Source organism: Sminthopsis crassicaudata, chromosome 5 (assembly GCF_048593235.1).
Source record: "Sminthopsis crassicaudata isolate SCR6 chromosome 5, ASM4859323v1, whole genome shotgun sequence".
NCBI lineage: Eukaryota > Metazoa > Chordata > Mammalia > Dasyuromorphia > Dasyuridae > Sminthopsis > Sminthopsis crassicaudata.
Genome location: NC_133621.1, coordinates 83,959,247 through 83,984,545, shown reverse-complemented (window position 1 = coordinate 83,984,545; position 25,299 = coordinate 83,959,247). Strand labels below are relative to the sequence as shown.

The 25,299-nt window shown below is 34.7% G+C and overlaps 1 protein-coding gene across 1 annotated transcript in view; it reads left to right on the top strand.

Annotated features, from left to right (window-relative positions):
- Nucleotides 1–24,195, top strand: part of RNF32 (ring finger protein 32) — a 63,445-nt gene extending 39,250 nt beyond the window's left edge. Inside the window, exons 8-9 of the mRNA XM_074267323.1 lie at nt 21,267–21,434; nt 23,893–24,195. Coding sequence (XP_074123424.1) covers nt 21,267–21,434; nt 23,893–24,135 — 411 coding nt within the window. The 3' untranslated portion in view covers nt 24,136–24,195. The remainder of the gene's footprint in view (nt 1–21,266; nt 21,435–23,892) is intronic.
- Nucleotides 24,196–25,299: the final 1,104 nt, after the last annotated feature.

Genomic DNA, 25,299 nt, shown 5'->3' with positions numbered 1-25,299 from the left:
GATATATTCAATTGTAATTATGCATTTTAAGAGGATTTTAAAGCCTTATACCTGATGGCTTTCTTTTGCAATGGCTTTTAATTGTCATTATACTGCTATAGTTTTGATATGGTTTGAAGACCAACATGATGTAGTTGATGTAGGCACTAGATTATGGTGGGCACCAAAACTTGTGGTTCAGTCATGTGAAGAATTCACAATGGCCATTCTCTTTGGCAAAAATTATATTTATTTAGGGGAGAGGTTAGACAAAATGAAAGGGATATAATAGCAGGAATGGTAAATATGAAATAGAGTTGGGAGAGCATAGAAAGGGGTTTTCCTAAAAGCATAACACCCTAAAAGAGTGAGTTAATTGTAAGGAAGAAAAGTGGAGTTGGGAAGCATAGTGGAGTCAGGGGAAATAGTAAGTGACATGGGGGGTGGTAAGGAGAAAGACATCATGGGGCAGAATGCCATGTGGACTGACCCAAAGGAGGGTAACAGCCATGGGATGGCCCATTGGTAGATTTTCTAGGAAAAATTCAACCTCAGTGGCATGGCTTGGATTTCTGACAGGGAATGGCAAGATGAGACTGCTCAAGACCTCTACAAAGGGTGGGCCTCAGGGGTTTGACATAACTTGGATTTCAGACTGAACACCTTCCCAGAGAGTAGGGTCATGGACCTAAACTGATCTCTATCAATGCCTTCTCCCTCCTTGCCTCAGGAATTATTTAGTTTCTCTCTGTCCAAAACACTGTTCAGAACCTCATCAGTTTTATGAAATCTTAATTTCTCAATCTAATAAAACTCATATGCCGAATATGATAAGCTCATACATAACAATTTGATTTTCCATTGTGACATTTATAGGCATATCCAATCTTGACTGCAATCCACAACACAGTCTTAGTGTGCTTCTTGAAATGATCTAAAATTTTACAAATATGTCACATTCTATAAATAAATGCAAAGAAAAAATTAGTAATGAAAAAAAATTTCCCTTAGCTAGTTTCAGAATAAATATACCAATAAACTGCTTTTTTACAATTTCATTTAATATCCATATACAGACCATTCTTCATATACTGCTCATGTCAACTGACTTCCAAGAGACTCCAAGAAACCAGTAAACATTGGTATACCTATAGCAACTGATTGAGCAGTTTATATTCAGACATAATCCACCCCAAATCTCTTGGTGGTTATAAGAAATGCACTAATGTTAAAATCAAGGAATTCAAATACATTAAATGTCACAACCAAGTATTTTTACATTTATTTTATTCTCTCTCTACTTTTCCCCAAACCATGTTTTATAATATCAATGTCTTGGAAAATATAAAAATTAGTTTTTTTCCCTCTCTATTTTCTCCCATAACATATTTTACAATATCAGTGTCATGAATAATTTGAAGTTGAATGCCAGCCAGCCCATCTAAACCATTTGTTTTGAAGTACAAAACAAACTTTTAAGTATATTTTAGAATATTTTTCATTTTACAATTCCTTTTGAGAGAAGAGGCATTATTAGACTTTTTAAGCTGGAGTCACAGAGAGAGGCCTGCCCTGGAGTCTGAACCTCTGTTAGAGAAGGGCTTTATGACAAAACTTCCCAGCGCCCCAAGAAGAGCAGATATCATCTGCATCTGGAGAAAGTTTCTGTGAAGTCCCAGTTCTAATCTTCTTCTAATCTAATCAAAAATCTGACTCAACAGCAGAAGCTGCAAATGGACACAGAAATAGATGGGGGCGGGTGACAAAAGGAGAAGATCTATTTTATAGAAGAAGAAACGGAGGCAGGCACAAATGAAAACCTTGCCCAGGGTCCCACAGCACTCCTTTCACTGAGCTGCTCAGCTCTAGCTGCCTCTAGGTGATTTAATATCTCCAGCCCTCTCATTTTCCTTATCTATAAAGGAAGGGGCTAAGCTACATAACCTACATAACCAGTGATATGACCCATAGTGAGAATATATACTTCAGTATGGATTTAAAAAAAAAAAAAAAAAAAAAGATTAGTTGTGAAGGCACAATTTGAATTTAAGGTAACCCTTGCCCTTTTTTTTCCTTCAGTGAAAAGGGGACATACAAATGCTTTTTCTTAATACTTTATTTATATCCAATATAGGCAATATAGTAAAAGTAACCCAAAGCCCTCAGACAGCTGGAAACTTTTTTTTTTAATGAGATTTACTGTCCTGTGTGATTTTTCAAAGTTAATAACATTGAATCATAGATTTAGAACTGGAAGGGATCTCATTACAGGTGACAAAACTCAGATCTAGAGAGGTTAAATGATCTGCCCAAGATGTGGTCACCTTAGTGACCATATGTACCATTAAGAAGATATATCATTAGAAAAGGTGATAGATGGGTCTTCCTTAAAAACCACATTTCTCTGCAAGGCCATTCTGAAGTTTATCTTATTATATAATGACAGAGGATTTAAAGTTCTTTTGACAAATAATATATGCTAAGATATAATCCTATGAGTCTTATAGTTTTTAAGACCAAAAATCCCAACTTTCTCCTCTGGCTAAAAGTAAATTGCAAGACCCTTGAAGCCCAGTAGGTGTCAATAGAGCCATTATTTAAGCACAGATTGTGCCTGTGTTTATGGAATAAATGGAAGAAGCAGATCCTTCCTCATGATAATCATGATAACTAGCATTGCACTTAGAAATTCCTTATCAAACTGTCACTCAAATCCAAAATATGGCGAAAATGAAACTCAAATGATGGCGGGCATTTCCCATCTCACTGAGCTTCCCGGCCAAGGAATTTGAGATGGGAAGGACTTTGAGTTCTGGAATCCAAGCTACTCATTTTATAGACTAGCACATGCCCTGCTCGAGGTTGCACAAGTAGGAAGTGTCCCAGCTAGGATTCAAACCCGGGTCCCCTCTCCCTGCACAGTCCTGGCACTTTCCACTACCCATGTCAAGGGGTCCCCTGCACCTGTCTTTTTGAGTTTCCATATTTCCCAGAAACATCCAACCCAGAGCATAGGAGACCCTGAACGTCAAGGACATAATTTGTTGTTGCACCCCACGCCGGACTCCTAGGGTGTCCTTGGGAGGCAAAGCCAGGCGCCAGCCAGTCTGTGCCAGGCCGGGATAATGCTTGTGCAGCTGGGGTCCTTTGCAGATAAACAGACCCTCTATCTTCCTAGTCTCGCAGTTCCAGAGGAAAGAGTAAGACTTTTGCCATCACCATGCTCCTCCCCAGAGATAGGGGCTCCTCTTTTTTCCCAACTTTGTGGCCCCATTCTCCCTCCCATGTCACACCCTTTCATGGTATCCCCTCCCCTTTTTGTCCTGATATTATAAAAATGTAGACTTCTGTAAAGACTGGGAACCCTTTGGGTTCATTTCGTTTCATGTTCATTTCTCTTGTAATAAACCTGGTTCTCTCAAAGTCTCATGACGTTATAATTGCTTATTGACACCCACCACAAGTAATAAAACCTCGGGATAAAGTTGAGAAGTTCTAGCTGCTCCATTATCCAAGCTGTTGCCCCTTTCATTTTTGTCTTCTCTGTAATCCTCTAGATTAACTACTTCTCTTCCTAGAGACTTCCCACTCAACTCCCTCCTCAAAACCATTGTGAACGTTGACACCAAAAGAAAATCCCTATCCCATTTCCCTGGCTCCTCCAAAACCTATCCAGCTTTTTCTAGAAATTGATTTTACTTTGTGCATGCTTCATATTTACTTGTTTGCATGTTACAGGGAACAGGAAAAGTGAGCTGCTTAAGCAGAGATGGATTTTTTTTTTTTAATTTTGTCATTGTTTCCCCAGGATCTAGCACATTTTTTTGTACACAGTAGGCTTTAATAAATATGCTTGAGTGGTCAGTTTCCATATCTTGAAGCCTTTGCTGTAACCATAGTCACAGAATAAGTTCTTTCTCCCTTCCATCAAACAAGCCCCCATTTCTTTTAAATTGCAATTTAGGACCAATGCCTCCAGAAGTTCTAATCATTAACAATTAACACTCTTTTCCACTCAGGATAGCATTTCTGACTTACTCTTGATCTATATTTGTGGTAGTTTTCATCCCCCATTAGTCAGATAACCTTTTAAGAGCAGAGAGCCAATTTAATCTTTACTTTCTTTGTACTCTTTGAGTGTGTACTATTCACTTTGTGCCTAATAAATAACTCATGTTTGATACTATACAAAATATAGAACAGAAAGGTGGTTCAGTTAGATAGAAAGTTGTGAAAGTTACCATTGGCTCAAACTTCATATTAAATAAACCTCGAAAATACAAGCAAGTCCTGATTAGTGCAAATGATGAATTTGCTGAAAATAGTTGCATTATTCCAACTGGCACTGCGTATTTCCATGAGGTATTTCCAATTATGATATTTTACATAATTATAACTCCAAATACTTTGAATTCTAATGTGAGCAACCATTTCAGAGGATTTTTTTTATTCATAATAATCAGGACCTAGCTCTATTGTATAAGATCTACCCAATGGCTTTGATTGCACTATGATTTAAAGGGCTAGTTTTTAGGGGAAAAAAGAAAGATTATTTTATATTGTCTTTGTCAACAAGACAAAAGGGTATTCTTAATTCCTGTTCAAAATAACAAGTAACAAATATGTTTGATAATAAACTTTCATGTTGTGGTGATATTTTTTTTGTGTTTTTTATTTAAGAGCAAAGTTACTTCAATTTAGTCTTGTGCCTGCTGCACAGTGCTAAGAACTTTACAATTAATTACCTTATTTGATCCTCACAAGGTCCCCGGGGAAGTAAATGCTATGATTATTTCCATCTTACTGATGAGGAAACTGAGACAAAAAGTAGCTTGGCCAGGGTCACAGAACTAGTATCTGGGGCCAAGTGAGATCTTCTGGACTCCAGGTCCCATACTGCCACTAGCTGCCTTGTAGCAAGGATGACCAGGTATTATGACTAGATCTATAAAGAAAGAAATTAGTCATCACTCACAAATGTGAACTTCTATAAAAGTCTTGAATTTTCTAATTTAATTTAAAACCATATTTTAGATTATAAGTTTATAAAATACTTAGAAGATAATTATTCTCAGGAAAACTATAGTATTTTATCACTAATACCAAACTAAATCTATATGAGGATCACTATGAATAGTATGTTTAAATTAACTGTTTTCTTTTAGATATCTATAGATATAGATGTACATGGATACACATAGATTTTTTTTTATTTCAGACTCAGCAATTTTAAAAATCTGATAAGATAACCCTGACATGTCAACATGAATGTCTCCTTGGTATTAAAGCTCAATATGCCCAAAATAGGATTTAGCTAAACTTATCTTCAAAATCTGCCCTTCCTTCTACATTATACTCCCTAGTTACCCAAGTCCATAATTTCAAAATTATTTTGAACTTCTCTAACCCTCATAGCCACATCCATTGAGTAAAAAATTCCTTCATAATTTCTCTTAATTTCTCCACCTGCTAATAATAATAGAACATTTCTATTCTGTGCTCACAAATGAGCACATAAATACATATATTCCTGTCCTGCTTGGCTTCCTAATGTAGACAGACAGGTAAAGTAACACTTGACTTACATGCCAAGCATTGAGGACACACAAATATAATATAAGGAAGTAAGACAATTTCTGCTCTTGAGAGCTTATGTTCTATGGAGGAAGATGAAGGGGAGAGAATTCCTAAAGAGGAGGGTGGAAAGGGATAAGCAGAATTAATAATATGATGACATCATAGAATAGTACATGCAATATCCAATATCCATATCATCTTCGACCTCTCTATTAAAGAAATTAACAGAAATCTATTTTCTCTCTCTCCTACTCTCCAACCAAATTGAAATTTCTTCATTGGTTGTATCCAGAAATCTATGTTACCTTCTGCATCCTCAATCTATCAACTCTTTGTCAGAAAACAGTATGTTTTATCATCAGTCCTCTATAATTGTGGACGATCATTGTATTCATCATAACTCTTAGAGCTTTCAAAGTTATTTGTCTTTATACTATTGTTATTGCATAAATTGTTCTAGCTTTTTATTTCATTCTTCATCAATATGTTTTCAAATTATTCCTTTTTTGAAAAAAAATATTGAGGTTCTGGTATTAATTTTTCTTGTTTCTGTTTACTTTACTCTGAATTGATTTATATAAGTCCATGTCTTTTTGAAAATCATCTATTCCTCATTTTTATATTACAGTACTAGTCTATGACATTCATATACCATAACTTATTCAGCCATTCTTCAGATGATGGGCATCCCTTTAGTTTTCAGATTTTGTCACCACAAAAACAATTGCTTCAGATATTATTATAAATCTAGTACTTTTTTCTATTCCTTTTATCTTTTGGGGGGAAGGAGAGCTATAGGCATGGCAGTGGTATAGTTGAATCAAAGGACATCTATTATTTAATAACATTTTGTGTATGATTCCAAGTTGCTTTCCAAAAGGGTTGTATCCATTGATTGAATCCACCAATAAATATATAGAGGAGGAAAGGAAGGGAAAGGAAAAGAATATGTTAGGAAGAATGAGACAAAAGATGGAGAAATTCGTTAACATACATGATTGGACTGGACTATAGTTATTGATGGCAAATAGAACTATATGTAAAATGAAAGGAGTAGGGAGAATATATATATATATATATATATATATATATATATATATATATATATATATATTTTATTTTATTTTATTTTTTTTTTTTTTGCTGAGGCAATTGGGGTTAAGTGACTTGCACAGAGTCCAACAGCCAGGAAGTGTTAAGTGTCTGAGGCCAGATTTGAATTCAGGTCCTCCTGACTTAAGGGCTGGTACTATATCCACTGTGCCACCTAGCTGCCCGAGAACATTTTTCAAAGCATCCTTTGAACTTTACTTTCATCTAAACTGACCAGAAAAAGGTGCCCATACACACATAGTTTAATTTCATAAAATATTATACCTTAACAAAGAAATAGGAATAAGAAGAGAGAGAAAAAGAGAGCATAAAAGAGAGGATAGTTTCAGGAAATGATTAAACATAAGCAAAATAAATCTTAAGCTTGCAGAAAGAATAGCGAAGAAATTAAAAAGAGGTGGTTTGGAAGGGAAAATAAAAGCAATGATAACAACTTGAAATAAATAGGGAGTAAAAGTACAAAAGAAAAAAAGAAAATAGGATGGAGGAAAATAAATACTAGTTCATGGGAACTACTAAAATTATAAATGTGAATGGGATTAATTCACCCACAAACAGAAGAGATTTGCAGAAAGAATTGCAAGGAAAGCTCTAATCAAATGTTATTCACAAGAAACACACTTGATGTCTTTATTGGGCCTGTATTCCAAAGAGATCATAAAAAAGGGAAAAGATCCCATAAGTGCAAAAAATGTTTGTAGCAGCCCTTTTTGTAATGGCAAGGAACTGGAAAGTGAGTGGATGCCCATCAATTGTAGAATGGCAGAATAAGTTATGGTATATGAATGCTAGGGAATATTATTTTTCTATAAGAAACGATTAGCAGGATGATTTCAGAGAGGCCTGGGGAGATTTACATGAACTGATGCTGGAGGAACCAGAACCAGAATATTCTACACAGCAAAAGCAAGATTTTATGATGATCAGTTCTGACAGTTGTGGCTCTCTTCATCAGAAAGGTGATTCGGGCCAGTTCCAATGGACTTGTGATGGAGAGAGGCATCTTACCCAGAGGATTGAATGTGAATCACAACATCGTATTTTCAATATTTGTTGTTGTTGTTGTTGTTGTTTGCTTGCACTTTGTTTTCTTTCTCATTTTTCCTTTTTGATATGATTTTTCTTGTGCATGGAATTGTGGATAATTGTGGAAATAAGTATAGAAGAATTGTACATGTTTAACATATATTAGATTACTTGGTGGTAGGGAAAGGAAGGGAGAAAAATATTTGGAATACAAGGGTTTTTTTTTTTTACAAGGTTAATGTTGAAAACTATCTGTGCATGTGTTTTGAAAATAAAAAGCTTTATAAAAAAAAGAAAAAGAAACATACTTGAAACAACTTCTAAAAATATGCATGAAAAACTAAATTATGAGAAAAAATAAATAGTAAAACTACAATAGTAGGAGAACTCAATTAACTACCATGAGGCAGTATTAAAGAAATGTAACCAAAAATAAACAAGATAGAAGTTAGGAATGGAATTTCAGAAAAATTAGTTATGCTAAACCTCTGGCAATTATTGAATAGAAATGGAAAAAAAAATCCATACTAGCTGCACATGGTACTTTTACAAAAACTTTAAAACCTCATAAAGAAATGCAGAAAAAAATTATACACTTCCTTCACTGACCACAATGCAATAAAAACTATATTAAAGGGCCAGTGAAAAAATATTAAAAATCAACTATACTAAATAATTTAATACATTTTAAATAATATATTTGCCTCAGTTTCTTCAACTGCAAAAAGGATATTATAATAATAGCATGTACCTTCCAGGAATGTTATGAAAATCAAACAAGATTATATTTGTAAAGCACTTTAGATAGTACCTGGAATATATTAGGTATTATGTGAATTATGATATTAATGATGATAATTATTTTACATTATAGTTTTAAGTTTACTTCCCTCATTTCCTCAGTTACATTGTTAACTCCTAAGGGGAAGAGATCCTACTTTTTCTGGATTCCTTACCCACTACTCCCACTCTTTAGCATATCTTGCCTATAGTAAACCTTAAAAAAATTTTGTTGAATTAAATATACAAAGTCAACTCCAACTCAGAATACAGTTGCTCATTTCATTTTAATGTATATTCACAAAGGTTTTCTGAAATGAATATTTACACTAAATATAAGTATAGAATTAGAATGTAAAGCACAGAGCACAGCCCCTGAGATTAAAATTAGGCTTAGTAGATAGGAAATTACTTTCCCAATGACCCATTCATTTTTAAAAACTAGTCTGAAAACTAAAAGGAAAAAACTTCATCATGCCATTGGACTACCTTTAAGTTTCAATTGTGATGGAGTGGTTACTAACATTCCAAATATAACAGGGTTTTTTTTTTTTTTTTTTTTTCCCTTTATTGGCCAGTCCATTCCAATTTTGCCTTTTGACAGCATGTGTTCACCACTATATTCCCCAACTAAAAATACCTAATACTTAGAGAGTTTTTAGAGATTTTCAATAGTTGGCTTAGTAGTTATGTAAATAAAACAACATAACAAGAGTTTACATCAAATATGGTCCCTCAGGTAAGGAAAGATAAATGAGGTAGAACCTTTCTATTTTTATTTGATGAAGCAGTTGGGATGGAGTAACTTTCCCAGAGTCACACAGTTGGCAAGTGTTAAGTATCTGAGGCCAGAGTTGAAACTCCAGGCCTCCTGACTGCAGGGTTAGTGCTCTATCTACTGTGCCATCTAAGTGTCCCAAGGCAGAATCTTAAAGTAAAAAGAACATTATAACTGAAGTCAAAGAACCTAGATTCAAACACTAACCTGATTACTCTAACATTGGGGTATTTAACTCTAGGACTTTAGTGGATTGATAGGTGAACTGATGCAATTGGACTAACTCCATTAACAAGCATTCATTAAGAGCCTGATATTTGCCAGGCACTATGCTAGGCACTGGGATCCAATTGTTTTTTTTTTTTGTTTGTTTGTTTTTGTCCTTCATTCTCTTCCCCCCCCCCCACTTTTTTGTAATTTATTTTATTTTGAAAAACAGAAAAGAAATGCAAAACATTATCATGTGCCCAACAGAACTTGAGGGAGAATTCAAAATATATAACAACTTGTCCTTCATTCTCAAAGAGGTCCATGACATAAGGTTCCCCTTCTCTTCCCCACGAGGCCCACAGGTGATTTCTTCCACCACGATGTTATATATTGAATTGAATTTGAGAGAAAGAAAGGTGTGCAAAGTCTCCGGTAGAGCTATCTGAGTCCAGTGGCAAGATAGAGATCAGGATGACTGAAGATAGCCCCCTGGGATAACAAGAAAAAAGTAAAATAGTCCCTGCCCTCAAAGAGATTATCACAGACTCATTAAGAACTAGAACAGACCCTGAGGGCAATCCAATCCAACTTGAACCTGTAGAAGAATCCCTTTGGTCATATCTCCCAACAAGTGAAATTCTCAAATTTTGTGATTCCAAGAGATAGGCAATGAATGACAGAATTAGCCTTTTAAGCATATTAAATCATTTAGGAAATAATGCTTAACTATTTAAAGGTTTGTGAGTATTCTGTGGATTAATTCAAAATATAGCTTCCTAAAGGCTTAAGTTTTCATCCCTATCTGTACTTTTAAGTTTTTCCTCACTTTTAGTTTTCATATATGTATCATATTTCCACAAATAGAAATGCTCTGGATAGTGTGAGTTGTTTTGTTTTTGTTATTGTTCTATTTTATGGATGGCTTTTACAATCATAGTGATTTCCTTATATACTCTTCCTTCATTAAAGTTTTTCTTACAACCAAAAAAACCAGTAAAGGCAACCTGTCATTTCTAATAGAATAAGTAATATTTTGCATCTGGAAGCCCCTTTATATTGAAGGAAGAGATATATGTTTGCTGCCTATTCTCTGGGACCTAATCATTGCAACTAATCTGATTTCAGATGCCTTTTAGTGTTATTTTTCTTTACATTATGATAATCATTATTTATTGTTCTCCTGATTCTGCTTGCTTCACTTTGCATCAAGCCACTCAAGTATTACCAATGTTTCTCTGAATTCCTCATCTTGATCTTATTTTTTTTTAAACACAATATTCCATACTGTTAATAAACCATTGTTTTTCAGCCATTTTTAAATTAATGGTCACCTACTTTGTTTCTAATCTTCTGATACTAACTAAAGGGACTATGAATATTTTGGTATATATGGGACTTTTTACCTCCTTGAAGTATATGAATAATAGTGAGAAAAATAGTTTTTCATAATTATTGGTACAAAATTGTCTGTGCTCTTAAATATCACTATTATAGTTTTAACAAAACCCATTCATGATACCATTCAAAAAAATAGTGCTGATTCCTATAAAATATATTGAAATCTAGTAGCAAAATAACATTAATAATGATAAATTGTGGCAACACAATCATAGGTCACATGTTGAGATTTAATATGCTTAAGTGTAATAGAATTAGGATTTCTGTCAGAAAAAAATGCTTGCTAGAGTAGTAAGCTGTCAGGTACAGTAGTCTCTACTACACTAATTCATTCAAGTTCTTACTAATTTAGATCAAAGCAGTTTGGAAAGGTCACTGAAACCATGTTATGCTAATATCTATCACCAATGTGTACAGAAAGCTCTAAGTGTTGCCTAGAATGTAGTGTGTTTGGTCCTTGAATTTCTTTGATCCTTATCTAGAAACCTTGCTTGCATTTGTCATTTGATTGAGGTATGGTCTTTTATTGCTGCAATTAAATCTTTTTCAAATGCATTACATTATCTCCACCTTAGCTAAAAGTCCTGACCATTGTTTAAGAAGTTAGATGAGTAATTTGTAAGATGCTGTGGTTGACTTTAGGTTCCCCCTCTCTTCCCCACAAGGCCCACAAGTGATTTCTTCGACAATTTTCATTTAAATCTCACCAAACAGAGTAATGGTCTTGAAGTTTGTTTAGTCCTTTGACTTCCTTTATCACTGGGAGATGGCAAACATTCTGTTGCTAACTTGAAGTGGCTCCAAGCAGCAAGATTAGGAGGATATTAAACCAGTAAAAGCTTATCAACTGATTCATTGATATGCTCTAAATTCCAGCCTTTTCATTTTACGTTTGAGAGTTTCCATAAGTCAACACATTAGTAAGCAATTTGCTGACATTAAGATGGATCACTTTAAAAGGTCTTCTTGGTAGACAAAGTTCACCTGGGTGCTTTTGTTAGGATAATTTTTTTTTAATGTGTATCTGGTATGTTACTTGTAAATGACTGATAATTCTTCATATATTAATAGTCCAATGTCTTAATTACTTAACTAAATCATACATTTCAGATATATACACAAATGTACACAAAGAAAAACACATACTTAAAACAGGTACTTTCCTTTTGCAAATTTATTTTAAGATGTTTCTATTGAATCAAATTATTTTAAACATTACTCTTTACTAAATCAGTTAGAATTTTTTAACTGATCCTGCTTCTCAAATTACCAGAGATAATCTAAATACAATATTTAGTGAAATAATAAAAGGAAAAAATTAAACACCAGGATTTGACAGACTGATTCCTCTTGGCACTCCTCCCTTCCCACCCTCAAACCCCCACCACATACACATTCCACATTCCCCCCCTACACGCCCAATAATGCCTAATATCATGCATACAATCAGGAAGAAATAAATATTAACTGAGAAAGAACTTGAAGCCAGAAAGGGAATAGACAAAAACACTGGACCTGGAATCTAGAACATCTCAATTTAAATCCTCAGAGATAAGCTGTGAGATCCTGGACATGTCAAATAGTTTCCTCAACTATAAACTGGGTATGATAATAGCATCTCCAAATGTCCTTGTGAGGACCAGGGAGATAACATATATAGTGCTTTGAAAATCTTAAAACACTGGCTTTATTATTATTTGATCCTTTACAAGTTAATTCACTTTTCAAGTGGAAATTTACATTTTAGGTAATGTGTGGTAAAAATTTGTAAAAGAGGTAATATACTATAAAATGTTACTTAACCACTTAATAGATTATGTTATCATTTAATCATAGTTCTGGAAGTGACCTTGAGAATCATGAAAATAAAGCTCTTACCCTGTTCTTTAAATACTTCAATGAATCTATGATCTCATCCTTGAGGATTATTTTTCCCTAATGGTGCAATTTGCAATTTCATTCATGTCATCTTATCCTATGTAATTATTGTCCATTGCTACTTATAAGTTCTCCTTAGAAGACATGCTTAATAAGTTATATATTTTTTCAATTGGCTCAATAAATAGTTGGGTACCCACAAAGATAAAATTAATCCCTGCCTTCAGTAAAGGCTTTCTATAGGATTTCCTATTAAAACTTCTAACTTTCCATGGATTTACAGCTGCTTACTTATTAAATCTTATTTTTACTAAATGACTAGCACACATTATTTTTCTGATCAGATGTGATATTTTTATGCCCTTTGTTATATACAAATCATCATCAATAATAGGTATACTGACTTAGACCTACTATGTGTCTTTGAATACCCTTTAGATTACTTGAAATCTTGATTGTTTGGACTTTGTCATGTTCTACCCAATTCTTTAAAACATTAACAGAGAAAATTCAGACCTCATCTTGATATCTTCCAAAATCTTAATCTATATATCTAAGAAGTAATCTGCAATTTAAATCAGTTCCCTCTTCAAATCAAATCAATAATTATTGAGCACCTACTATGTGTGAAGCTTAGTGCTAATTTTGAAGGGGGTAGAGTGGTTCAGAAAACCTGACTAGCCCTTTAGTTGCTTATTTACTGTCTGCCTGGGGAAACGAGCCAAAGACAGGACATAGTAACTATACCAGACACAGGATGCCACGAGAGTTTTGTGGTCCTTTCTTCATCCTCCTCCTTGGCTCTCTGCTCTTCCTCCTCCTGGAGGCACTTTAGATACTGCTCTTGTTGGTTCTTTTTCCTCCTACTTCTCTGACTTCTCTGTCTCAGCTTCTTTGCTAGTTCTTCCTACAACTCATTCATAATCAACTAACTGTGGGGTATACTCTGGAGTCCTATATACTAAGCCACCTTTTCTCCTTCCTATCTTTTTTGGGTTTAATTATTCTTCATATTATATGATTCCCAGATTTACATGTTCAGTCTCCATCTCTCTCTCAATCATGTCTTTTAAATAAATATCTGGTTCTGGATACTCTATAAACATCTCAAACTCCACTTATCCCAAACAGAACTTGTCTTACTACCAAAATCCTCTTGTTTTTCTGAATTTCCTCCTTACAGTTGATTATACCATAATCCTCCTAGTCACTCAGATTTTATATATTATATATTATATATATATATATATACATATATATATATATATGAAATTATTCTTTTTTTTTCCCCCTGAGGCTGGGGTTAAGTGACTTGTCCAGGGTCACACAGCTGGGAAGTGTTAAGTGTCTGAGATCAGATTTGAACTCAGGTCCTCCTGAATTCAGGGCTGCTGCTCTATCCACTGCGCCACCTAGCAGCCCCTATAAAATCATTCTTAACCTCTGATTTGTAATCATCTCACATAGCCAATTAGTTTCCAAATCTTGTCATTTCTGCCATCATAACATGCTTATTTACAACCACCTCTCTCTATTCACACAGCCACCACCTTAATTCATCCTCTCATCTCCTCTTGCCTATTTTAGTGCAGTAGTCTTCTCATTGGGGTCTCTGCTTCAAGTCCCCTCCCCCCATTTCAGTTTTATCTTTCAGCTCTTTCCCAATGAGTTCTGGTAGCTCCTCCTTGATCCCCAAAACCAAATATAAAGTTAATGCTCTTCATAACCTGACCTTTGTAACTTTTCAGCAACACTTTCCTTAAATATGACATATTACTCTTTTCTGTCTTTTCATTGGTTTCCTCCCACACTTAGAATACTCTACCCTTTACCTCTATTTCTTAGCTTCCATTCTGCTCAAATCTTGTCTTCTGAGAGAGACCTTTCCCAAAAAAAAACAAAAACTAGCCCTTTGGTATTTTCCCTTTACATTATCTTCCATCAACTCTGATAGATCTTGTAATATATCTAGTTATTTACCTGTTGTCTCTCTCATGTAATTGCCTTAAGGGAAAGGATTGTTTTGGTTTTTTATACACCAAACACTCAGCACTTGGCCCTGTGAAAAAAAAAGACCAAGGTCTTCCATTGCATCCAGAGCCTTCGCCAATCATCCTGATCTTGCCCAGATGGCTCTGGAGAGGAAAGTGAGGCAGATCCTGCACAGCCTTCCCTCACTTAAATACAACTCACTTGCATGTCATGGCCTCACCTCCCTGATGTCATGGTCCTCTTCAAGAATGAAGGACAAACAACTATAACTTAGCATAGGGCCTGGTGCATAATAAACAATAAATGCTTGTTAACTCAGGTATGAGTGCTTCCTGTCTTGAAAATCTTCATAAAAGAGGTAGTATTTAAACAGAGCTCTGAAGGATGTGTAGGTACTTGGTTGGTAGAAAGGAGAAATAAGGGCAGGAACCTAAGAGTTAGAAGGCATCTTAAGGATCCCGTAGTTCAGATCACTTCAAAGAGTTGAAGTGGTTTGACTGAAGTTATGCAAAGTATTCAGGGCAAAATTAGCCCGTAGTTATATCTGGAGCAGAGTGATCCAGCAATTTGGGTTTAGCCTTTTTCTTTTCAATTATTTTATCATAACAGAAAAAGGCACATCTGTGCTTATCACATCTGCAGAGGACACAAAACTGAGAAAAAGTATCCAATACATTATATGGCATAATTGTAATCCCAAAAGAAATTTCTAAGCTAAAACAATGGAATAAATTTAATGAGACGAAACTGAGTAAGGATGGAGTGCATCCTGAGGAAGGGGGCCACAGTTCTAAGGGAACTTGGCACATGCCACAAGATCATCAGGTAGAAGAAATTAGAAAAAGGAGGAAGTAGTTCAAGATGGATCTCCTTCATCAAATCCATATGATATCTCCTTTTTAAAAAATTTTTTAATAATTTGTGACAATATTGTTACTTCATAAACCTAGTTCTTAAAATTTTACTTCTTATATGGCTTTATTGACTTCTCTTAAAAAGTCATCCCCACAATTTTAGGTATGCTGCCACCAAGCTAAGGTAGTACATTCTTCCAAATATTCCATATATTCCAAAGAGTAAGTCTTCAATCAACACTTAAGGGGTTGACATGCTTTTCCAAGTCTTTTTTGAATCAAAAATGTCTCCTAAAATATACATGGGAAAGATGCCTTTTTAGCATGTTTAGCAGATCTCATTCCTTTGAACATACCTCGAGTGTAGTGATAAAGAGAAAGATCCCCCTATACACCATACTTCTAGATGGTGTAAAACAAAGAATCAGAAAGCAAAGTGGATAACCTTAGACAGGGGAGTAGCTAATAAATTGTGGTACATGAATGCAATGTCATATTCTTGATGAGAAATGATGAATGCAGAGATGTACAGGAAGACTTTGCAAAATGAAGAACCAGGAAAACAATATACACAATGACAACAACAATGTAAATGAAAAAAAAAAAAAAAACAATAACAAAATAATTAAAACTGAATGTTAGGAAGTTATAATGATGAAGCTTGACCACAAAGTAGAGATATAGAAATGCACCCCATTTCCCTTCTTTATACAGGTGGAAAATTGTGACGGACTGAACACAGTCTATAATGTCAGTCTTGTAAATTGCTTTTGCTAAACGAGTTTGTGGGTTTTCCCCCACCTTGAAATAAAGGCGGGAATTCTGGGACATATATAAAATAAGATGGTTAGATTAGATAGCCTCTAGGAAAGAATAAGAATATAATGGGAAATATGAGTCACAAAAATATAAACAAAAAATTTAACATAAAAAATTAAATACTGTATTTAATAATTTCTGAGCAAACTTAAGACATTACAGAGCTGCTGGTTTATTTTTATTTCTCACTATCCATGTAACTGTTACCATTGCTATTCCTTTCTATTTAAGGATTCTAAGAAAAATTCTAGTCCTTTTTCTTGCTTTTTTAACTTTGATTTAAAAAAGAAGAAGAAAAAGACATGTATAAGACTCCCCTCCTCCAAAGACATCATTTGGCACCAAAACCCATGAAGTTTATTTTACATTGGTTCCTAATAAAATCCTAAACTTTAGAGTTATAAATTTCTTTACATTTGTAACCTGAATGGAGATTCACAGCCAAAGGTATCTGCTATTTTAGCAATTAAGGAAACTGAAATTTAATGATGCTGACTATGGTCTGGTAAATAGCAAAGACCAACTGGAACCTCAATTTTCTGATTGCAACACATCACCTCTCAAAATTCCTCTTTCTTAGTTTCTTTCCAACATTATGCCTACTAGAATGATGAGATTTTAAAAGCCCTTTGGAGAGCCACCTTACTGGAATTCAAGATCCAAGGACACAACACACATCATCATAATAGATAAACTGGATTGGAAAAAAATTTATTATATTTATCTGTATTTTTCCCATCCATCTCAGGGAACTCAAAATAATAAATAATTTATTATGCATTTATTTTTAAAGAACAAAACTGATTATAACTTTTTATACTTAAAATTTAATTTTACACGGGTAAATCCGAAACATTTTTAGTTATTCCCTTTCTATTCCTTTATCATTTTTTTGTCTACCCAGATGAGTTTCATTTTTCCTTTTATGTAGTCAGTCAGGACATGTACAGTTCTGCACATTTTATTTTCTTTGTCTAACACAATTTCATATACATCTTTCTAAAAAGATTTTGCCTATGCCAACTCCTGAAACAGATAAAAATTCTAAATGATCCTCAGTCCTGGGCAATAACCCAAAACAGTGGCAGAGAATAAGTGGCACACAATTTTTACATCATCTACAAGCATTAAGTTAACTGTGGATACATGACATCTGTCCACCAGTCACTTAATTGCTACATTATGAGAGAAACAGAACTACATGTCAGTGTTGTCTAAGAAATATTAAAACACCCAGAGGAAGGTCTTCAGCACGTTGGGTGGATGTTTGGACAAAGACAGGAAGTTATATAGCTGTACCTGTGGAAGGGAGGAACACTCAAAATGATGAGATCATAAAGTGGTGGTGATCACTCAGCCTGTCCCTGTAGTATCTCATTACATTGATGCATCACACTTTATAGTGATTCACCAATAAACATTTAGAAAGTTTAATTTTGCAATTAAAATTGCTAAACAGATCTTAAAACAGGTATCTACTAAGAGGCAATGTGCAGTAGTAAATAGCACAATGTAGATTCAAGTTCTATCTAGTTATGTGACTGAACAATTCACTTAAGCTCTCTGATGCTCCATTTCCTCATTTGTAAAACTGCCATTCCTTAGCAAACCCTCCTCTCTGGACACTTGTGCCAAGCCAGACTCCAGTGGCAGTTACTGACCAACTGCCAGAGCATTCTTCCTGCCTTCCTCAGTGAGTGCAGGAACTTGTTCAGAGTCTCCCCCTCCTCTCCACATTCTGTCCTTACAGTAGGAGACTTCACCCCTTCGCTGATGTTCAGTCAAACATCCTAACTTCAGGCTGCTCAATGTCCATGACCACCTCAACTTCGCACAGGGACAGTGATACACTTTGATCTTGCCATCGCCTCAAATTCTATGTTCCACATCTCCAAGATTTCTTTATCTGACCAAAATGATTTAGGATTGCATCTTTTTGTCTTGTGCCATCACCATCATCCATCCCCTCACACACACACCCCTATGATCCCAGTCCCTTCTTCATCCCTCAGGACTTTCCCAAGCTCCCTGTGCAAGCTCTGGCTATCCTCTCACACATCAGTGCAATCAAGACTGTTCTGCTCTCCCCTGTCACATTGTTGATCAAGCTTGACCAAACCCCAACCCTCTACTCCTACCGTCTCCTTCCTTCACCATTTAAGGAATTTATGAAAAATTCAATGGATTTGGAAGAAGTCATAAAACTATCAACTAATTGACTACAAATGTGTAACCTTCTCTAGGTCCTCTCTGAAGCAAGACAATCCTACTCTTTCATCACTTAGCTTTACCATACATCACAGTGTTTGTTCCAAAACTTTTCTTCTTCTCTAGATTCTCACGGTATCCTTTCTCCTGATGACCTGACCTGACCTACTTGGAGGCTGCTGGTGGCACAGTGTCTAGAGTGTTGGCCCTAGTTAATCAAGAAGTGCTGAGTTCAAATCCAGTCTCAGACACTTACTGTGTCAGCCTGGAAGAAAGGAAGAAGGAAGGAACAAAAAGAAAGGGAATAAAGGAAGGAAGAGAAAGGGAGAGAGGGAAAGAGGGAGGGAGGGGGAAAAGGGAGGAAGGGAAGGAGAAAAAGAAAAAAGGAAGAAAGAATACTTTGATTTCATTTCCTTTTTAAGTAACAAGTATTTATTCCATTCATCTGTCCCTCTCACTATCCTTCCCCCATTAAGCAAATAAAAAACAAATCCTTAAATATATAGTTGCATAGTCCTGAAAAATAAATTCCCACATTAGCCATGTCTGAAAATGTATTTTCCTTTTTCATTTTATTTCCTCTCTGGCAGGAAGTGAATGGAATATTCATTATCATTCTTTTGGACATATAATTTATGATTGCATTCATCCCAATTCTAAAGTCTTTCAAAATTGATTTTTCTCTATAATTCTGGTTTTTACTTCACACTGCATCATAGAAGTTTTCTCAGTTTGCTCTCATATTTTGCATTTCATCATTTCTTAATGGCACAATAATATTGTATTGCCTTCATATACTACAGTTTGTATTTTATGTTTCCCAATAGGAAGACACTCCCTTAGTTTCCACATTTGGGCTACCTTGCAGAGTTGCTATAAATATTTTTGTACATTATAGATCTTCTTCCTTTTTCTTTGATTTCTTTGGGGATATACGCTGAGAAATGTGATACAGATAGATCCCAATTAGGGCAAATAATGAACAGTATTTGTATTGTTCATATTTGCAGTGCATATTAGCATTGGGCTAGAATTAGTTGCTATATTTTATATTTTATATATATTCAATTCAATATTACCTATTGATTGGATATATTACATATTGAATTGGGTATATATTATATACCCAATTCAAAGATAAGCAGTCGCTTCACAGGATTCATTGTGTATACCAATCAGTGCAGTATTTTCAATTTTAGGTGATTCTCTATGGTTCTCGTATTAATAATTTTGTTTCCTCTTTGCTTATGCCTGTCTTTTCCATTTATTTTCTTTCAGTTATCACTGGCCTTTCTAGCACTATGTTAAAATAGAAATAGTGATAACAGGCATCTTTGCTTTATCCCTGATTTTATTGGAAGATTCATTTCTCCAAAGTCCAAATACTCCATGGAGCATTTCTCCATTATAGCTCTTGAATTTAAATAAAAATACTATGTACTATATTAAAGAAAGGTTTATTTGTGACCTTCGTCTAGAGGTTATAATAGAAATGTAGAATAATTTGGATTTTGCCAAAAACTTTTTCAACATCTATTGATATCATATTAGTTTTATGATTTATTAACATAATTAATTATACTCTTAGTCTTCTTTATATTGAACCAGCCCTGAAATATTGGTATAAACACAAGCCAATATTATCTTTGTAATATATTGCCATAACCTAGTTGCTCATATTTTATTTAAAATGTTTGTATCCATATTCCTAGGAGATCTATAATCTTCTTGCTCTGCTTTCTCTTCCTAGTTTATGTATGAAAACCATATTTGTATCAAGCAAGAGAATTAATAAGTGCTTTTTCTTATTAGTATAGTTTACTATCAGAGAATTAATTACTCTTCGAATGTTTGATATATTTCACTGTGAATCCATCTGGTCCTAGAAGTTTTTTTCTTTTAGAATTCACTCATGACTTGTTCATTTTCTTTTTATGATACTGGAGCATTTAAATAGTATATTTTTTCCTTTGCTAATCTGGCTATTTCATATTTTTGTCTCCAAGTTCAGTTCAATTCAGGTTTGTTTATATGTAAATGACCAAAACAATTTCTAATAATTTCCTTTGTTTTCTCTTCAACTGTATTCCTTTTTAATTTTTATATGAACAATTTCTTTCCTCTCACTTTCTAAAAGCAGATTTTCTAAGTCTTAATCTATTTGTTTCATCATTTCCCCCTTCAAAAAAAAAAAAGCTTTTATGTTTACTGTCTTTTTTGCTTTGTTTTATTAATGCTCTTTTTTTACTTTAAGCATTTCTATTACTTTATTATCTTGTTAGGGAATTTTTTGTTGTTGAAGTTTATTTTTTAATTAAATAACCAATTCATTGATTTATTTTTCTCTTTTATTGATGAAAGCATTTAGAAGTATAAATGTGCCCCTAGATCCACTTTAGTTTTGTCTTATAAATTGTCATTTTCTTTGATGAAATTTTTATTGTTGTTATTGTATTTGTATTCCCAGGGCTTATTGGCACAATGCCCGGCACATAATATAAACACTTAATAAATGACTTATCTATCTAAAAAGTCCCACAGACATTAGGACAACCAAGCTTCAAAATTGTTTGATTCTTAACTTAAACCAAATTCAACATTGTGTTTGCTTTAAACTGATCAGAAATTTTAAAATTAATTTCTTCCTTTCCTAGTTCACAGAAATCAGCAACAGAATATTGTCTTCATATGATATAAACATAGAAGGGCTCTTTTCAGAAATTGATTACTGCATAGCTACAAACAGAAGCATTCTTCAGCAGTTTGAAAAAAGGTGTTATCCGGAAATTACAGAAGATGATTGGGAGAAAATACAAATGCAGGTTGGTTTGGAAAGTTACTAGTCTCTTATTCTATTGAAGTAAATGCCTAACTATACAAATACCAGTTAGAAAGCAATATGGTTTTGTAGGGGAGAAGGAGGTATGCTTTCTCTAATAGTTGTGAGGCAGGTTAGTAAGCCATTCATATTTGTTCTCCTCACCCTCTACTAACCCATTTCCTAAATGGGCTTCCTGGTATAAAATTCTGTAGGAAGCTGTAGGCTGGCTAGGTGGTTCTGTGGATAGAGTACAGGGTCTGAAACTGGGAAAATTTGTCTCTTTTGAGTTCAAATCTGGCCTCAGACACTTACTAGCTGTATGACCTCTGGCAAGTCCCTTAACCTTACTGTAAAATCTCTTTTTTCCTTCTTTTAACTTGTTACCTCAATTGCATTCTCGCCTAAAATCCAAATTAGCAAATATGCCTGTGGACAATTTTATAAAGATAATATAAACTTACACAAAGAAATGTAAGCAAGCTTTTCCCAGATTTAAGGGAAATGGTTTCAGGCTGCCATTAAAAAGTTCAAAGAGAAAATGGAGTTATCATATTACATTTCCAGGCCAGCCCCGCTACTTCAGGTAGCTTTCTCTGTCTAGCTTTCACACTCTAGGTTCCACCCACTTTCTTGATCCCTAACCTTAGTGCCTCTAGAATAACCTTCAGTTCCCAGCTAAGATACTGCTGTGCTTGTTCAGAAAGATCTTAAGCTTTAAGGAACGATCAGAAATCTTCCCTGTGGGACCTCATGCCTTTTTGGCTTGGATATATATTTTTTTTTAATTTAATAGTTCTTCCTGGTGAGAGACTCCATATTAACTCATAGTGATTATCTAGTACGTTTTCCAAATCTTCATCTCTGTAGGCTATGCTACCACAAGGCAATAGCCATTCACTAAATATCTAAACAACTCTAGGATGTTTTGGTTTTTGTTTTTAACTGTTTCTCTTGTTGATCTATTCAAATGAGAGAAAAAGTACAGAAACAATCTGTGCTCCTAAAATAAGTCTATTGTCCCTCCCTCTTGCATAGCTGCTTTCCTAACTTGGGATTACTCACACCCAAACAAGTCCTCAAATCTCCCATCTTCAGAAAGGTTGGGAATGATCCATCCAATCCTATAAGAGTCCCACCCTCTTAGAAGCAGAATACCCAGCCACCACATCCAAAGGACAAATGTCCTTGGACCAGCAGATCCTTCCTACTTGTGCCAGCCCCATCCCCAACTGCTGCACTTTTCTCACGAGTCCTGCCCCCCAGATCATCTTCACCCCATGGTACTGGCCTCCTTACTCTTCCTGGAACAAGAAATTTCACCTCCCAACTCCCAGCACTTTGACCTATCCCCATTGCTTATGGAATACTCTCCTCCCTCAACTCTGTCTCTGGATTTCCATCTTCTGAACATATGAACCAATCAGCTTTTTCATACCAATTTGTCACAACTCTGTGGTAGATCATTTATGCCTCCCATTAAAAAAAAAAAAAAAAAAAAAAAAGATAGCATGATTAAGTCTATTTTTCTTCATTATTTTTATAGACACAATAGTTTGTATTTATAGCACTTGACAAATAGCTCATTTGATCCTCAACAATTCCAGGAGACAGTTACTATTATTATCTCCGAGTTACAAATGGGGAAATTGAGGCAAAGAGAGGTTAAATGTTTATCATACAGATAAGTGTGGTGTGTCAGGATTTGATCTCAAATCCTAGAGATCAATCAACAACATTTGACCTACTGAACCACCTAGCAATAGAGTATAGTGGAAATAACAATAGGCTTGGAATCACCATGACTTTAGCATTCTGATCCTCAGTTTTCCTTATCTGTAAAATGATAGAGGTTGGACTAGATGGACTCTTAAGATTTCTTCCATGAGCCTATGATCAATTTTACACCCTTAAAACCACATTTTGACCATTAATCATACTCACACACTCAAAATTATATATATATATATATATATATATATATATATATATATATATATATATATATATACATATATCATTTTGGAAAAAAAAACAAAAAACTTTATTTTGATTTTAAAAGAATGGCCAGAGATTTTGCTTAAATATGTATCATACAAATTGTCCATCACTGTTCGGTTGTGTTCATCTTTTTTAGAAATTAAAACCATATTTCAAAAATAATGGAATGTGCCCACTAAAATTAGTCTCAGTTCACTTAAAAGTTATATTCAAATTTAAGCGTGGTTCACTTACTTCAAAAAAGGAGTAGCTACTAATGGAAATTTCCAGTTATAATCATTACTACATATTAACCTCAGAGTTTTGTTGTGAGAAAAGTATTTTGTAAACTGTTAAGGATGTGTGCATTGGAGAAATATTATTTATGGATCTTATCAGGTAGGATATTTCTTGATATATTTCACTACTATTTAAATCTTTGCCCAAGTAACAAATCTTTTAAAAACTTTCTTGTGTTGCAGGCATTTCATCAAGAGATATTTGACTGTTCCATTTGCCTTACACCCCTCTCTTTGAGCAATCATCTTCAATATCCACCCTTAGAAAAAATTTATACTCAACATTCCCGGGAGACTGTTCTCTTGTCTTGTTCACACATGTTTCATCATACTTGTCTTCTGGCTTTGGAGGATTTTGCCTTGGGAGAAACATATACTTGTCCCCTCTGCCGCTCCTATTATCAAAAGAGAATTCTTGAATTTTAAATTTACATAAAATTCCATGGTTCTACTCAAGAATAAAGTTACACAATTTTGAGAAAAAAATTGTCTTGATTTTAAAAGAATGACCAGAGATTTTGTTTAAGATTGAACTGTAGTCACTGTCCATTATCAGAAAAATAAAGGCAGCATTCATTTTTTTAGAAATTCAAATCAATTTTAGTCTCAGTTCAGTAGTTAGACAATGGAAATTTCCAGTCATTAAATTGTCAGAAACCTTTCACATCCTTTAAGAAATTAGATTTCAGATAGCTGTTACAGGGGCAACAAGATGGTTTGCAAACAAGATAATCTCAGATCAAATCCTGCCTCAGATACTCACAGATATGTGATCCTGGGCAAGTCACTTTATCAAGTTTGCCTTAGTTTCTTCATCCGTAAAATGAACTAAAGGAGAAAATGGCAAACCACTCCAGTATCTTTTCCAAGAAAACCCCAAGTGGGGTCATTTGGGATCCAATGTGATTGAAACAACAGGATAACAGCAAATTCAATTTTTTTTTTCCTTTTCCTCTTTCTGATAGATTGGTTCTAAAAAAATAATTAGGGAAAGGAAAATACATTTTGGATCAAACAGGGCTCCCACAGGATGTTTTGCTTTTTAGCAGGCCAAAACCTGTGGTGGGACACTGGGAATGACCATCATGTCCCAGGACTTCCATACTGTAAATCCTGACCCTGGAGAAAGAGTTTACCTCAGGACAGAATCCTAAGGGTTTCAGTATATTTAAGGAAGCCGGTTGGGTCCAGATGACAACCTAGAGAAAAAAATCCTCTGTCATTCGTGGTGGCAATTACCAAAAGACAAGCTCCTCCCAACCTGAGGAGTTTTTAATTCCCCTCCCAAACATTCCTTGGGGTCAAAGAGAATTCTGTAAAGAAGACAAGGGCAACTGGAAGCCAAGAACATTCTGTGAGAACTTAAGAATTTAGGTAATGCACAATAACTGTTGGGGGCAATTGCCCTTGGTGACTCCAGCATGCCTTTGTAGGAACATGGCCTCTAGGCCAGAGCCCCACCACACCCTGCCAAGAACCCCTTAGAATAGAAGCAAAATAGAGATATGATAACACAATTGAGCCACAGCAGATGACAGTTGGATATCACCTCTATGTCCACGAATTTGGCTGCCAGTTATGTGGTAAGAA